The sequence below is a fragment of the Trachypithecus francoisi genome, unplaced genomic scaffold, assembly GCF_009764315.1.
Source record: "Trachypithecus francoisi isolate TF-2019V2 unplaced genomic scaffold, Tfra_2.0 Lachesis_group1, whole genome shotgun sequence".
Taxonomy (NCBI): Eukaryota; Metazoa; Chordata; class Mammalia; order Primates; family Cercopithecidae; genus Trachypithecus; species Trachypithecus francoisi.
In genome coordinates, this window is record NW_022681454.1 from 5,508,547 (window position 1) to 5,525,273 (window position 16,727).

At 54.8% G+C, this 16,727-nt stretch overlaps 1 protein-coding gene across 5 annotated transcripts in view; it reads right to left on the reverse strand.

The window, feature by feature from the left end:
* The window catches only part of SORCS2 (sortilin related VPS10 domain containing receptor 2), a 552,142-nt gene that overhangs the window by 344,769 nt on the left and 190,646 nt on the right, over positions 1-16,727 (reverse strand). For all 5 annotated transcript variants that reach the window (XM_033213659.1, XM_033213661.1, XM_033213658.1 and 2 more), the window contains exon 2: positions 161-228. In XM_033213659.1, coding sequence (XP_033069550.1) covers positions 161-228 — 68 coding nt within the window. The remainder of the gene's footprint in view (positions 1-160; positions 229-16,727) is intronic.

Genomic DNA, 16,727 nt, shown 5'->3' on the forward strand with positions numbered 1-16,727 from the left:
AACTTTTCCCTTATGCATTTTCTAGCCAAAGAAAATTTGCGAGGCCACCGACTCACAGAGGCTACGACAGCGAGGCATTTGGATCTCAGTCCTCAGCAGAGAGCCTGGGAAGACGGCGCACAGGTGCATAAGAGAAAGGCCTGCCATCGGGCTGACTTACCGCCACAGCGAACTTTCCAGAACCTTCCCCATGTCTGCGTGGTAGTACTTCGTCAGGATCAAGATCACCTGTGGTGTTAACAGAAAGTAAAAGGCAGAAATCAGTGGGTTCCAAGGTTCTCAAAGAGAGGTACAGCGACACCACTCCCTGCCAGAATTTGGGGTCTCTAAATATCAGCTGCCCAGGGGCCTCTCTCAGTCAGTATCCCCGGCAGGCTCTGGGCCAACCTGCATGAGAGCCCTTAGACGTGGGCTTATTTCTCCTCTGAGGACTGGCTTGTGCTCTGCAGAATGACTTTGGGAACATCTGAATCCAGTGAAATCCACACCGTAGCTGCCACTTGTTGGAAATAATCCAAATCTAGCCCTGGAAAATCCCAAGCTGTGGCAAAGGGAGTGCCAGGGCAGTGGTCCCTGTGTGAGGACGCAGCGCATTTGGCAAGGCTTCTGGAGACGGGGCTCTGTCTCCACTAGCACATTAGAGGATCTCCAGAGCCTGCTGGAAACAGCTGCCAGGGCTGCAACCCAAGACCAGAGCAGGTCCCTGTGGTCTGTCTGTCGTTACTTGTCCTGGAGGGGTGCCTGTGGAGGCACAGCCAAGACGCTTGGGGGCCCAGGAGTCCTCGGGGGTACACACCTGTGTTTGTTGTTGAGACCATTCATTCATTCATTCATTCATCACACATTCATTCATTCATTCATCACACATTCATTCATTCATTCATTTATCACATACAGGGCCCTACCTGACCATGCTGTTCCCATTTCAGGCCTGTGCAGAAAATGCAACTATTTATAAAAATGAAAATAAAAGTGTTTAGGAGCACCTAACTGTTTTTTGAAACAACTGTGTAAACAAAAAAAGGGTGGGGGTCAGGAATAAGGATGCACCAGCCCTGATGGGAAAAAGATTTTCCCAATTACTGCACTGGCCACTGCGTTTTCACGTACATCAAACTTCATTTCACTCACTGCCAGTCCCCATTAGCTGTTCCTAACACTCCCATGGCCAAGGAAGCCCCCAGGAGGTAAGATGGGAACAGCCTTGGGTTTTGGAGAGGCTGTTCGCCTGGTTATTTGGGGTCACCACCCTGGTCATCCCCAACGGTCGGGCTCCTCCATGGAAGCAGAGCTCTCTGCGCTCGGCCCTAAGGTGCTGTTTCCACGGATGGCAGCTGGGCTGACCTGTCTTTCTTTCCCTGGTGATTCGAGCAGGGAAGACACGAGGAGGAGCTGTTGCCCGAGATGGGACAGTGTGCATCTTCCAGGCAGCGATGATTTTAAAAAGCAAGGCCTTGTCAATCAGGGCCAGGTTGGCTATGCCACGCTCAGGAACAAAGCGATTTTCTCTTGTCAGCTCACAGCCTGCCGTGGGAGCCGGGTCCCTCTGAGGAGTGGGGAGCTGACAGGGTGGGGACTTTAACCCATTGAGTCACATTGGATATAGTCACGCTGTCCGCAGAGGGGGTTCTGTGCAGCCAGAGTGTGGCAGCTGGAAGGGACCTCAAAGTCTGTTTGATCCGGCCTCATCCGGGAGGAAATCCCTGCCCCAATCTGATCTTGGAGCAGGGAGATCCAGGCTCTGCCCTGGCCTCGAGGGGTGGAGCTCGGCTCTGGAGGGCACCCTGCCCTTCTGCCGACTGCTGGGTTTGGGGCGCACCCTGCTGTGAGGCTGGCTTCACGTCCCCGTCACTCCTGCCTGTACATTCCAGCTCTGCCGCTGTGGACAGTCGCCCAATCACCCAGCAAGACTGCTTCCTCCTCCCCCTCCCTTAAGCGGAGCGTCCCCACCAGCCCACCCCCTCATTCTAAACCCCAGCATTTGGGGCCTTTGCACAAGGCGTTTCTCATCCTAGGGTGCTCTTCCCGAACCCCCCAGCCCTATTTCCTCAGTGAATGCCTGCTCACCTTCAGATCTCAGTCTGACCCACACCGCCCCCAGGAAGGCCCCCTACACTGGGCTCAAAGCCCCCTCCATACACCCCCTCCAGCCCCACTGGACTCCCTGCAACCCCACACAGCTCACAGGGTCTGCTTCCACTGCTGAGTGATAAGCTGTTAAGGGTGGGGACCTTGTTTATCTCCCCAGTGCAGGGCACAGCACCTGCCGTATAACAAGCACTCACACCACTCACTGAGAGAAATACAAGTGACTTTATGCAAAGGAAGGATCATTTATGCAGTGAAGTTGGGCAGAGGCCAGTGCCCCACTCCCCACCACCACCACCACCGCACTCCTTCCACTCTGTCCTGGGGACAGAATCGCTCTACTGGCTTCAACCGGCCCAGCCGAATGGGACTTTGGATTCCTGTGGGGGTTGCCTTTGCCCAGGGCTGAAACAAGGAGACCGCCCAGGAAGGGCCAGTGCTGGAGGAGCCAGACAGCAAGGCAGCCCCACCACGACCTGACTCTGCAGTCATCAAGGAGAAGAACCCTGATGTGAGGTCCGACCGCCCGGGTTCCACGCTTGGCTCTGCACTAGCGGACACTCTACTTCAACACGTCTCAGTTTTCCAGTCTACGATGATGCCATGGTGATGATTAAACATTCAGTAGCAAACGTGAGATGACCCATAAGCCATAGTAGCTGTCGCCGTTAAGAATAGCGATAGCTACCAATCACTGGTTTCTGCGATTAGCCCCGCAGTTACAGCACCCCCCACCATGCCCCAGGGAGGCCGGAGACGTGCTGCCCCCCCAAACTCCCAGGAGCCCCGTGTTATGATCTCTGTTTTATAGATGAAGAAACTGAAACAGAGAGCGCTTCAATATTTTGCCAAAAACTACACACTCAGCAAAGTGGTAGAGTCAGAATTTGATCTCAAGCCATTCGACGTCAAGTTCGGGCTCTTTGCTGCCACGCTGAAAGCCTGTGTTTTCAGAAGAAACTTCTATTAAAAGTGGTTTTGAAGAACCAAAACTTATGACATGCCCTTCTGGGGCCCTCGGCTAACAGCTTTGGGATGAAATATCCCCGGGACAGTTTTTTCAGTGGCTGGTGTGTTAGCTTTGGGGCTCTTTGATCTGGGTGGGAGAAAAATCGGGAATGTGAGTCAGGGCCACACAGCCCCGGCCGTTGCCAAGGGTCTCCTCCCATCCAGAGGCTGCCTGAGCCCGCAGCCCACAGGGATCTTTCCCAGACAGCCAGGAATGTCCAAGCAGAAGACGAGGAAAGAAGAGCGACTGCTGCCCGCAAGAGGTCAGCCGCTGCCACCGCTCATTACTTCAAAGTCTCCTCAGGACACATCACCCCACGTCTCATCCTCTCGCCTCCCGTCCTCCCGGCTGTGGGGAAGGCAGTGCACGAATCTATTCCTTTTCTCCCAACGTCATTTTACCAAATGGGCCAGGGAGCCAGGGTGCTGGGTTCCCAATCTGTGCCGGCTCAGCCTGTGACAGCATGGACTCATCCACTCTCTCGCAGCCCCCGTCCCCCGACTGGGAGCGGCTGATATTACTGTACTCACATTACGGCTGAGGAAACTGAGGCACAGAACCACCGAGTGACCTGCCTGGCATCGCATACAGCAGAGTCAGGAGCTCTTGTGCCCAGGCCCAGGGCTTTTATGGGTCTCCACTTCATTGCTGCCCTCACGCCTCTGTGATGCCTGCCTCCTAAGCACGGGCCAAGGAGATGCCCAGGGTTCCTCTGAGGCACCACCACCCAGGTCCAGCCCAGCAGCCCTGGCAGAGACGTCAGCCTCTTTGGAATTCCTGAACCTACCTGCCCGTCCTAACCCTCAGGGGAGAGGCTCCAGAACCCTGGGAGACACAAGGCTTCATCTTCCTTAGCCCAGTGAGAGCCCACACGAGGAGTTCCGCAGCGTGGAGTGTTCCAGATAGCCAGGGCTAGGCGACTGGCCTGCGACCTGCATAGCCATGAAGCCCCTGCACTTGGTTTCATGCTCTGCTGTTGCCGTCTGGAAATTCTTGAGAATGTCTGAACGGGGACCCTGCGCTTTCACTTTGCACTGAACCCTGCAAATAATGGAGCCGGTCCTGCAGCAGCTGCCACTCCTCTAGCATCTGCGAGTTTCAGCGCTTCTCCAGCCCCGCTAATGGTTAAGGACTGTGTGTCTGCAGAGCACCCCGATTTTATTCACCCATTGTGCACCTACCTCCCTTGCAAGTGAGGGTGGATCTGGGTGAGGGGCTGGAAGGAGGTGTGTCAGATTCAACAACAGAGCTCACAGGAACTCAGGATGCCACCACCACTGCTTCACTTTAGAAATAGGGAAACTAAGATTCAGAGAAAAGAAAGGGCTCGGCGGGGACAGACCCTGGTCCTGGTAGGTCCATATCCACAGCCTGGCCCCCGCGTCCACTGCCTCTGGCTTTATGCCAGGGAAGGGCCTGCTCCCTCCCTGAGAGGAACTGAGGGTACCCTTCCCAAGAAGGAAAAGAACGCTGAAGTCCACACTCAGTTCCTAGAGAGACCCTAGGCCGGCCATGGTGTCCCCACCCTGATCACCATAGCCAGCCCCCACCTCCACCATACAACTCAATGCCAAGCCCTGTGCTGGGCTCACAGGAGGGTCCTCTGCTCTGCACTGAGCCATCCAACTTGCCTGGAGATGAGGGGCCTGGGCTACGTCTCAAAGCTCTGGCAGTGGGAGGGAGCCGAGGCTAACCAGCCTTGGACCCACAATGGCATTAACCGGACTTTCTGCTGCTCTGGGGAATGGGGGCGAGCACAGAGGAAGTCTTAGCTTCAGGGTTGATGGGCCAGTAGCAAAGTCGTCAGCGTCTTCACCTGTGAACAGCATGAACTGGGAAGTCAACGCTGTCTTTGCCAGGTGGCCCTGGCAGAGTGGGCACTTCTCAGATGGACTAAAATGAAACAAAGAGGGTGTGATGAAGGGTGGCCAGGCTCGCTGAGCCTCGGTTTCCTGATCTGAGGAATGGTGCTAACTGGGAGATTGCGGGAGGGTCTCCCCATCTCTTTGCATCTATCCACACAAACTTAGGCCAGAAATCAGAACGTAGATGCCCGACTCTCAGCCCCTCCTCCCTCAGTGGCCACTGGCCCGTTTCCAAGCCCGCAGAGTTTGCCGTTTCTCCACCTGTCAGATGGAGAAGTTGCTCCCTTCCAAAAACTAGAGCCAATCGATGGCTGTGGAACCCCCAAACATCATGAAATCTGTTCCATTCCAAACAACCGAATAATAAGCCCTGGGAGTTTCTAAAAGGCCATTTTCATAAACTGCTCCACCAAATCCTTCCCCAAACGTAACCAGCATCCACCAGGAGCGAGGTCAGCTGTTCCATAATCCAGGGGTCAGGTTCACCATTTACCATCCAAGGGAAGTTCACTGTGCCTCCTCTGAGACCCTGAGCCACTTCCCTCTGCTCTTGTGCAGTGGGGCCTGACTCAGCAGCACGGCAATGGCCCCAGGTACAAGCTCCTAATGGAGAGACGCGCAATAATCCCTTCGGAGAGACGCACGGCGAGCTTTTCTGAGCCAGCCTGAACCCTGGCCCTGCATGACGGCCTGGTTCCCCAAGCTTCGTTTGCTCTTCAGGAGCGCTCGCCGTCGCCTCCTCAAATGTGCCGCTCTTAGGACAAGACGCGAGAAACGTTCTGAGCACCTCCAATTTAGGACACTGAGCCTTCCAAACAGCCAGTGGGAAATGATTGTGAAGCAGCCTTACACATGGTTGCCTTTGGGGGGCTCAAGAATAATAAAAAAGACAGACTCAGGCCCAATTCAGTTGCCAATCAATACACATAAAGCACCAAATACTACTACTAATAGTAAAAGACTGTAAGAACTTAGTGTTGATGGCAAACTCCAAAATCAACACCCCACTGAAAAACGGAGAAATTGAGGTCAGCGTCCAAGGCCCCCGAAGGCCCCCAGTGTCACTGAGGTCTCCCTGGCTAAGCCGCACAGCCGTGGGCCTCCTCCTCACAGCAGGGACTGGCTTCCCGGGAGCTCCCGGAAATGCAGACCCCCAGGCAGCCCCACCCCAGGTCTGCAGAAGCTTCATTTCATCGCTCACATTTGAGGGGCTGCCCTGGCAAGGTGTCCCCAGGAGGGAGGCCCGCACCCCTGCTCACTGTCCTTCAGCCTCATCAGGAAGCTGGGGCTCCTCCTGTCACTCAACAGTCTGGTTCCCTCCACTCTCACTGCCGTGGACTCCGCTCCAAACACACCCCCTTGGCCACAAGCTCCTGCCTTGACTCTGTCACCACCCCCAGGCCTTTGCATATTTGGATTGCTGTGCTCTTCCCCTTCTCACTTCTGCACTGTCTCCCTCCTGCTCATTCTCAAGGCCACCGCCTCCTAGAAGCCTCCCCTGACCACCCTGTGCACCCCAGGAGGGGAGGAGCTGTGTCAGCCTCAGACATCTCCATCTCCTGAGTCTCGCCAGGGCTGGCACACAGGCAGTGTCTGAATCATCATTGCTGAGTGAATTCATCAGCAGCAGGCTGACTCAGAAAAGCCAAGACCCACTCCTGGCGAGGTCTTTCCTCATCCCCACTCCACCTGTGTACTCGCCCAGGTGTGGACATAGGCTCTGGAGTCTAAGAAATTCCATCAGTGGGGTCCATGGGCAGTGGCCCGCCTGAGTCTCGGACATGCCTCGCTGGTACAGGTCACATCACTCAGGCCCAACTCAGACCCTCATCTGTCCTGGGATCACACAGGATTTGGCCAAATTCACTCCACATCAGTCACTCCACACCCACCAACTGGAGCTGTTCTTAAAGAGTTACTGGTCCAGAGACCACCTCACCCGCCAGGCAATGTGGACGAAGACTTCCAACCAGACAAGCTCTGCTGCCAAGGACTGAGGGGAAGAGCCGCAGGCAGGATGGGCAGGAACAGAATTTGTTCACCAATGAGCCGCTTTCCAAGACCTTCACACCCACTGCCCGTGGGGGAAGGAATGATCCACCCGCAGTGGGGCATGGGCAGAACCGCCAAGGTAAGCACAAGCCCATGTGGCCTTTGGCCTGGAGATCCCACTTCAGGGAAGCTATTCCATTGAAGTGCTATGCATGGGAAATGAGGGATGCCCAAAGTCCTTTACCACACCACAACAACCAGAGACCAGAAATAACCCACGCACCCACCAGCAGGGCCTGGGGGGGATCGCCGGGGGTGCTCACCACTCAAGGCAGCCCAGGGCACCTGTGTGGATGGGAAGGATGAAAAAGGATGTGTCAGAGCCGAGGCAGGGAGATCTCCTGTGCCCACTCTCATGTTCACAAGCGGGAGACGTGAAGGCCACTTCCAATGGCTAAAAGGGGTGAGTTTTGTGTTACATGAATTTTATCTCAATTTAAAAACAATCTGTATTCACCTCTGCTTGAAGATACACGGTGACATGCTGAAAGGAAACAGAGGAAATGTGATCGGGGGACTCCTGTGGGTGGGGAAGCGGGCAGGGATAACAGGAGGGAGACTGAGAGATTTTAACTAGAGACCCTTTAGTAGTCATGATGTTTGGAACCATTTGGCTGTATTACCTCTTTCAAAAACATTTTTCAAATAAAATAAAAGAGACTCCTCCTTTCAAAGCCCCCATTTCCCCTCCTCCATCGGGCAGGTCCCAGAACACAGGTGGGTTTTCTCATCTGGCCAAAACCACCCAGGACCAGCTGTCTGTTGGTTAAGATTCCACCAAGAGCAGCCGGAGGGGATTCAGGCTGAGTCTGTCATTGGGGTTTAGTTTATTCTCCGAGTCGCTGCAGCTGCTCTAGTTAGGAGAAGGAGCCAGGCCAACATGCAGCTGACTTCTGCAGGCTGTCTGCCTGTCTCCCAGCTTCAGGTGTGGGGGCATCTGTGTGCATGTGTGCGACTGTGTGCTCATATGTGTGCACATGTGTCTGTGTGTGCATGCGTGTACATGTGTGCGTATCTCTGTGTAACTGTATGTGTGTGCATGTGTGCGCACGTGTGCATATCTATGTGTATCTGTGTGTGTGCTCGTGTGTGCATGTATCGCTGTGTATCTGTATGTGTGCATGTGTGTATGCCTGTATGTGTGTGCATGTGTATCTCTGTGTACCTGTATGTGCATGTGTACATGTGTCTCTGTGTATCTGTATGTGTGTGTGCATGTGTGGGTGTGTGTGCACGGGTGCATATGTATCTCTGTGTACCTGTATATGTGTGCATATGTGTACATGTGTATCTCTGTGTATCTGTATATATGTGCATGTGTGTACATGTGTGACTCTGTGTATCTGTGTGCATGTGTGCATATGTGTGTATCTGTGTACTGTGTGTGCATATGTGTATGTGTGCATGTGTATCTCTGTATCTGTATGTGTGTGCATGTCTGTGCATGTGTGCATGTGTGTACCTGTATGTGTGTGTGCATGTGTATGTGTGCATGTGTATCTCTGTATCTGTGTGTGCATGTCTGTGCATGTGTGTACCTGTATGTGTGTGTATGTGTGTATCTCTGTGTATCTGTATGTGTGTGCATGTGTATGTGTGGGCGTGTGTGTATGCATGTGTGTGCATGTATATGTGCATCTGCACATGTGTATCTCTGTGTACCTGTATGTGTGTGCATCTGTGCATGTGTAGTGTGTGCTGCATGTGTGTGTGTGTGCTGCATGTGTGTGTGTGAGCATGTGTGTGTGCTGCAGGCAACAGAGCCACTCCAAGGTGTGGCTGCTCCACTGGGCGAAGTGGGCGTCCACCAGTCTGGTCACAGCCTCCCTCCTTTCTGGCCTCCAAAACATGAAGAAGATGCTCATTTTCATGCCAGTGGGGCTGGTACGCATGGCAAAGGGGAAGACTAGATGCGGATGGAAGCATTCAGTCGGTGCTCCATTCGTGTGCATTTCCTTTCTCCCCTAACAAGGGCCACTTCAGGCATCTGGTCCCAATCAAGGCGGGTGGCCTAGGCTGGCTTGGCAGTGCCCTGCCCTTCGGGTGGTACCGAACAAGGGTTGGATCAGTGATGATGCCCTGAGGCAAGAGCCACGGAGCTGGTGTCTGTCCCTCACCACATGGGAACAGTGGTGGCTCAAGCTGCCCACCTCTCAGGATGGTCACCCTCACCCAGGCCCAGCTTTGCTTCCTAATGTGGGGCAGGGCATCAGACCCCAATGGAGGAGCAGGGGCCTTCCTCCCGAGTGCACAGTGGCACCCTTCAAGCTCCAGCTGCGCTGGATTCAAACCACATCAGCCTGAGGCCAAGACCAGCCCCCTGAAAAAAAAAAAAAAAAAAAAGACCAGCCCCCTGGGAAAAAAAGAAAAATAAAAAAAAAAAAAAAAAAGACCAGCCCCCTGGGAGCTAGGACAGCAGCCTCAGAAGCTCTCTCCAGCCCGCATGAAAGAGGGACCTTTCTGTGGGTCCCTTCCCTTCAACTGTGCTGGCTGGGCCGGCCCATCCTGTGCTCCCTGAGGAAGCACAGGATGCATCCCAAGATGCATCCTCTACGAAGAAATCAATTCCATTTCAAATAAATTGATCCTGCATTTATTTACCAGGGAGAGGAATATCGTTTCTGTCTACTAAAGACCCCTGAGGGGAAGGGTGGGTATCCCATTAGGCTCAGAAAGCCACAGGAGGTGCTGGCTCTCCAAGGGATGCAGCCTTGCTCAACGCTGCTGCCAAGGCCGCTGCCCACCCTGCAGACCCTAGGGCTCAGTCCTACCCATACACCCTGAGTGCCACCCACCCTGGCCCCTGCTCCACAGAGCCCTCCTGGATTCTCCAAGCTTGGGATCCACAAATGCCTGCAGAGCATCCCTGAAGGCTCCCCCTCCAAAGTGAGACCATCAGAGCTGCAGTGAGCACAGGCCTTTCCCTCCAAGAATCTTCTGCTGATGCTGAGCCAGCAAGCGTGGGCCCCCAACTGCCTGATTCCTCCTCGAATGCAGTGTCCCAGGCCCCCTGCCCTCAGGCACCTCCGCAAAGGGCTTTCCTCTGAGTCCTGGCCCTTCTACATGCCCGTGCCTGCTGTGCACTCCTAGGCAAGCCACTGAGCCCTTCAGAGCTGAGGCAAGGATGCAGGGAGTTAGCCGTGCAGCGTGTCCAGAGGGAGCAACCCATGCAGGGTGAGGGTCAGCCATGACGCCAGGCTCGGGGGTGGGGCAGACTAGAGGTTAGAGTTGGGAATGAAGTTGGGGTTAGGTTTGGTTTGGGGTTAAGCACAGGGCTAGAGTTGAAGTTAGGGCTAGTGTTAGGTGTAGGGTGAGGGTTAGCGTGAATGCTGAACGAGAGTTATGGTTAGTCTTAGGCTTTGGTTAAAGTTAGGGTCAGGCTTAAGGTCAGGCTTACGCTTTCTGTGAGATAGGACTGCAGTAAGCGTTGGATTTGTGCTTGGTTTTTGGGTGGGGCTGATACTGCTGCGCCATTCGGTGCTGTCTTTGTGAGGCTGCTTTTGCTGGCAGGCTTGGGTTCTGCTTAGTGACATACGTGAGAAACACTGTGGTGACAGCCCCGTCTGGTCTATGCTACTGTGCACGGGAGAATTCTCAGCGAGTGTCTGTCGTATGTGTCAATCAGTCAGTGAACCATGCACCTCCTACCACCACACACAGCTGTCCGCCTCTAACTAAGCCTGTCCTACTGTCCTCCTTTCTCTCTGGCATAGACCCTTCTCCGCTCCACCCACTCAGGTAGTAAACCTTCTCCTTCTTCTTCTTTCTTATTGGAGATGGGGTCTCACTATGTTGCCCAGGCAAGCATGGAACTCCTGGGCATAAGTGCTCCTCTGCCTCATTCCCCCAAAGTGCTAGGATTACAAGTGTGAGCCACCGTGCCTGGTTTCAGGTAGTAAACCTCTTTGCTGGGCCAGCCTAGATACTACCGCCTCCGGGAAGCCTTCCAGTGTGTCTCCAGTCCAGGTTGCTGGTGTTTGAGTATACCCACATTTCCCTCAGCAGGCATGAGCTGGAGCACACCGACAGAGTGTCCCCGGGTCCCCTGCCCTGCCCTGCACAGCCTCAGAGCCCATCCCACCCACGTGAGTGCCCCTGCTGTGCGGCTTCTCCTCGCTCTAGCATCGTGGCCTCACTGGCAACAACGGAGGGTAAGGATCCCAGGTCCCGGGGTGGCTGAATGAATGTGAACCGCATGCAGGGGAGGGCTGCACAGATGAGAGTCCCCTTCCTCCCTCAGTGGTGAGGGTGAGAGATGGCCGAGGCTGCCATCAACAGAGACGCAGGTGCAGGCCTCCCTGGGTGATGTCATGCCCCACTCTGAGTTCCCCAGGCCACAAAGCTGTCCCCTCACCTGGCCACTCTGCCCTGGCAGCCAGGGGCCCAGCAGCAGAGCAGCTGCAGGAACAGATGTCAGGGTCACCCAGTGCACCTGCGCTGGACCTGGCTCCATCTCACTGGCAGCCCCTACACAACCTCCTCCCCTCCCCTCCGCTCCCACCATGCTTCAGGAAGGCAGGGGCAGACGCAGGCAGAGAATGCTGGGACTGCTCTCTGCAGGTGAATATGCCCCCACACTGGGAAGGGCCTCATTTCAGAAGCTGCTGCCAAGGCAATGAGGCGAGCCCGGAACAGGGTTTTGGCAGCCCCAGAGAGAGAGGAGAGGGTCTGATAAGGGTGGGGCTGAGGGCACTCATGCCTCTCCCTCCCGGAAGGAATGGTGTGCAGAAGACATGGAAGGGTGCTGGGCCAGACGAGACACAGGGCCGCCTGGATCTGAGCTGCCGTGGAAGACTGATGACTCGTTCTCTGCAAAAGCGGGGTGAGCCAGTGCCCTGGTTTTGACAGTGTACTATGGCTATGTGGCCTGGTATCACTGGAGAAAGCTGCAGGGGACTTTCCGTACAATTTTTGCAACTTACTATTTTCAAAGTAGAAAGTTATAATAAAGAGAGTGACTTGATAGACAGTCAGATGTAAAATTTTTAAAGTTTGAGAAAATGCAAGCCTCCTAGCTCACTGCCTCCCTCCCGCCCCCCTGTGGACTTTGGGACACACCCACCCAGAGGGGTTTCAGAGGCTGTGGCCAGGCCCAGGCCTGACCCAGCCAGCCCCGTGATGAAGACTAAGGCTGTCCCCCACACCCACGGAGTAGCCAGAAGGGTGGGCCTCCTTCCCACGCGGGAGGCCTGCCCAGGTGTCACTGGCACTTGGGGACCAGAACCGAGCCAGGCTATAAAAGAGAAGAGAGAAGGAAGAAAGAGGAACAGCTCTTGTGAGCCACAGCCTTGAACCCGTGACCCCACCCACTAGGGATCATGGCCCATCCTCACTGGGAGAGGCCAGGAAGGAGGTGGGAACCCAGAATACACTGTCTCCCGAGAAGGGTCTTGGGTGGAGCCAGACGTTCAGCTGGGTTGGGAGATGTCCTCCAGCCCTGCGGTGTGGACGCAGGTAGTTTGCCTTAAGTCACCTCACCGACACCTGTTACCCAGCGCAATTGAGGCAGAGACATTTGCAGGGCTCCCTATGCACACCCTAACCCCATCTCCTCCCCACAGCCAGCCCCAGCCCCCTCAAGGTCTGACCTGCAGTGGGGGTGCACTGCAGGCAGGCAGAACGCCTCACCCAAGATGCCTGGGCCAGAAAAGCCGCCACTTCTTGTCACCGTCTCATTAAAATAAATGACTTCCTCTGTCCTGAGCCGCATGCTGAGCACTCTATGGACGTTATCTCATTTAAGCCCCCCACAGGCCTTGTCCCTGGGAACCATGTTGTCCCCATCTGGGGGGAGTTGAGGCCCAGAGAGGCATTACCTGTCCCAAGTCTCGCCACTCACACAAGGAGGACTGGCTGGCAGCTGGGGCCTCTGACTCCACCAAGCAGCCCTTGGGTCTCCACCAAGGGCCTCCGCAGGGACTATGGGCACACACAGGCGCATTTCCTGCTGCCCCCAGACCTTCCTGCTGAACCTCAGCCTCCAGCCCTGCACTATACACAGGGCCCAGGGCAGCTCTGCTCAGGTGCACTCCAGCTGCGGGATCCCAGTGCTGGCCAGCGGCCCACACATGGGCAGGGTCGGCCCTGGAGACCCCACCATGGCTGGCCTTCTCTTGACCTCTGAGGATTTTGCCCTGTAAGCCAGTCGGTTAGGGACACGCTTGAGGCTGCAGGTAAATGTCACCCCTTGCCTGGCCTCGATCCTGTGCTGTGAAACTGAACAGCCCCTACCAGGTCCCAGGGCCACCTGCCATTGACGCTGCATAAGGATGCTTTGCGGTTCCCATTTCAGATCACGCCGCGGCCATATCTCACCATTCCCGAGAGCCCCCGTCCAACTCAAAAGCTACTCGGAGCGTGATTTATCTACAAGGGCTCAAAACCACCACAAATGCGGACCTGGAGGGTGGGGCCAGGCAAGGACCACTGCTGGACCGCCCCCTGCGCGGCACTGAGAGCCCTGTGAAAGGCAGATGGGCCTTGGTGCATATGAGCCCCTTCCCTGGTTCTCCAGGGCAGGGTCTCCTGTACTTGCCTTCGCAGCCGGCACTGGGCGAGGTCTGTGGAATGAATGAATGCGTCATGCCTGACGATGATAGCTCACCTGGAAGGCACCCGCCCTCCACACCTTCAGCGCTTTCCCGCCAGCTGCTTTTATCTACCAGCCTACAGGTTGCATCCTCTGCCCCTCCCAGCACATCCGCACTCCTCCCGGTTCCTCCTGTCTGGGAAGGAACCTGCCCCCGACATCTAGTCAAGGGTGGCGCTTTCTCTGGAGTCCCACAGACCTTGGATGGAGCAGGCGGAGACGTGGCCCCCAAAGGTGGGTGTAACCAGAACTTGCCAAGGGGACCGTACTTGGAAAAAGGGTCTTTGGGGCTACCATTAACTTTAGGATCATGAGATGAGATCACCCTAGATTTGGCCCAAAATTCAATGGCAGGCGTCGTTGGAAGAGACAGGCAGAGGGGAGGCCGGGTGGAGACGGGGAGCAGATATGGAGTGATGCTTCTACAAGCCAAGGAAAGCCAAGGACTGCGGAAGCCACCAGGACGAGGAGAGAGGCCTGGGACAGAATCTCCCTCAGAGCTTCCTGCAGAATCCAACCCTGCCAGCACCTCCTTTTCAGACATCTGGACTCCAGAATGGTGAGACAATACATTGCTGCTGTTCGAGCAACTCACTTTGTGGTGTCTTGTTATGGCAATCTTAGCAAACCTGTGCCAGCACTGGCCCATTGTACAGGCGAGGACACTGAGGCTCAGCTTGCCAGACGTGACACGGCTGGAAACTGCCAGGGCTGGGGTCACCATGGGGCCCTGCTTGACCCTTTCAAACGCTCTAGAAGGGCAGACTGGGAGGTTCCTCCAAACCCTGGCTCCCGGGGGACCCCACTTCCTCCCTCCCCAAGTTCTGCCTCCTGAAATGTTGGGGGCCCGCCTCGGGCTGTGCTGGTGTAGAGAACACGGGGCGCTGAGCCCCTCCATCCATCAGACACCTTCACAGGCACGAAACCCAGTGTTTGAAAAAAAGAGAGCTGAGAATGAAGCTAAGAAAGGGCCTCATAAATCAAAATCAGTCAGCAGCAAGTAAATGGACCGGTGCTGCTGATCTGTGGAAAATTGCATTTTTACATTAAATCTGTTTAAGGGATAATGTGTATTTTAATAAGTGGGCCTTGGTAGACTTTTCCACCTCAGCTGCCCTTTGAAAATATTATTTACTCTCCATTTTTCATAACCTGATTGAATTTTAATTCCACCCATCACTCCTTTTTAATAGTCACTGTAAGTAAAATTGTTAATGAAATTACAAGCTGCTTTTTTGGTGGGTTTTTTTTTTTTTTTGTCGTTGCTGTTCAAAATGTGCTTCTACCTGGAAGGGCTGGCATTTCTCAGGTCTATTTATGGCAATAAAAGGTAATTGGATAAGCTGTGATGTTGTTACTGCTGAGCGTCTTTCAACATAAAAAGTGCCCGGGGTGTCTCCAGGAGGTGGCTGGAAACTGCTTATCCTGTTTTTAAAGCAGAAATCCTTCCTCAGGCTCCAGTGCTCTCCCCCTCCCTGCTGGTGCCCAGCCAGACAACCATATGTTCATTACCTCCAAGAATTTCTCTTTAGAAACAACGCTGTCGTGTCTGAACAGAGGTGCCACGCACAAAGCAAGCGCTGCCTCTGCAGGGGGAGGAGGGGCGGGTGGAAGGAGTCACTGCCTGCATCCAGCTGCGAAGACCCAGATTGGGGCACAGCAGCCCCTGAACAAGGTCCCTTGGCCTTAGGAAGCTTAAGCAGGCTGTGGACCTCTAAAGGCCTACCCCTCAGAATCGTCAGGAAGGTGGAGGTTGGAGGTTCTGATGCCAGCTTGGGAAGAAGCCACTAAGAGCCCTCTGAACTCCACACCAAATTATCTACTCTGGTGGGAGACGCTGCTGGGAGACGCATCGGTGACTCAAGGCCCTGTTGTGAAATCCACCCCTCAGCAGCCCCGCGGGGCATGAGGACTCCACGGGATCGAAGCGCTGGAGTCTTCATGGCCTTTTCCTCCATTAAAAAAATATCAGAATGTATATTTTATGGCTGTGTTGGTATTAAAAAATAGCATATCTTCATATTATAGATCAAAGCATTTTCTCGACCTGAAAGTTCATTTTTCTTCTTCTGATTTTAAAGGAAATTAAAGCATGTTTGTGGATCGCTCAGTGTTGTGCGGGCCCTGGCACAGAGCCCTGTGCCAGCGTGGGCCCTGCAGCTGTTCGCACCCACCCTCCCTAGTTCTGGCCCCTTCTTCTCTCCCTGGGCCACTGGACAGCCCCAGCCCTGCCCCCTAGACCTGCAGACTGTCTCCTCCAGTCCCTGTACACTGATTCTCATGACGCCGCTCCCCTAACTCAGGGCAGAAGTTTTGTCATTTTCTCCAGGTGTGGACCCTGTTAAGAATTTCAGGAAAGTACTAAACATACAGGCATGTCAGCGCAATTTCCTACCCCCCTTCAGGATTTGCGGTCCAGTCCAAGGGTTCAATAAGGCCTTCCCGGCTCCCTGGCAGGGAGGACTGACAATCAGTTTCAGACTCAATGCAGGGATCTGGTCCAGTCTTGGGACTGTCTCAGGAGGGGTCTGATCTCTGCATCTTACAGGGGCATTAACCCAGGGGCAGCCGGAGATGTCACTTGGGAACTCACTTTACAACCAGGAATGTTATATAAATACCAGCAAGGATGATGGTGACGTCACTCCCAGGCTCAGACATGATCAGGGTCTCCCACTGCCCAGAGGCTAAAGTCCAAACCCCATCCCTGCGGTCAAGACCCTTGGAGACCAAGGCCCCCATCACTCCCTGTTCAGCTCCAGGCACCATCAGCTTTGCCCTCCTCTGAAGGCTGGCTCACCCCACACCCAACCCAAAATGCCTCCCCACTCCACCAGCAGCGCCACCGGCCCTTCAAGGTCCTTCTGGAGGCCTTAGAGCCCCTCATGCCTGGGACATTCCCCAATGAGGTCCCATTTTTGGGACCAAGTCAGGTCCCATCTTTGACCTGACTCCCTTCCTTCCTTGTGTCCCTGGTCCTGTTCCCCTGCCTATTTCCTCTGGAGACTCCACAGGCCTGGCCCAGGGAGGCTAGTGGAACGGAGGGCTTGGTGCCTGGTCATTCTGCCGTCTGCCTGCTCTGATGGTTGAAGGCTGTGGCCTGTCCCCTCTGCACTGCACCTCC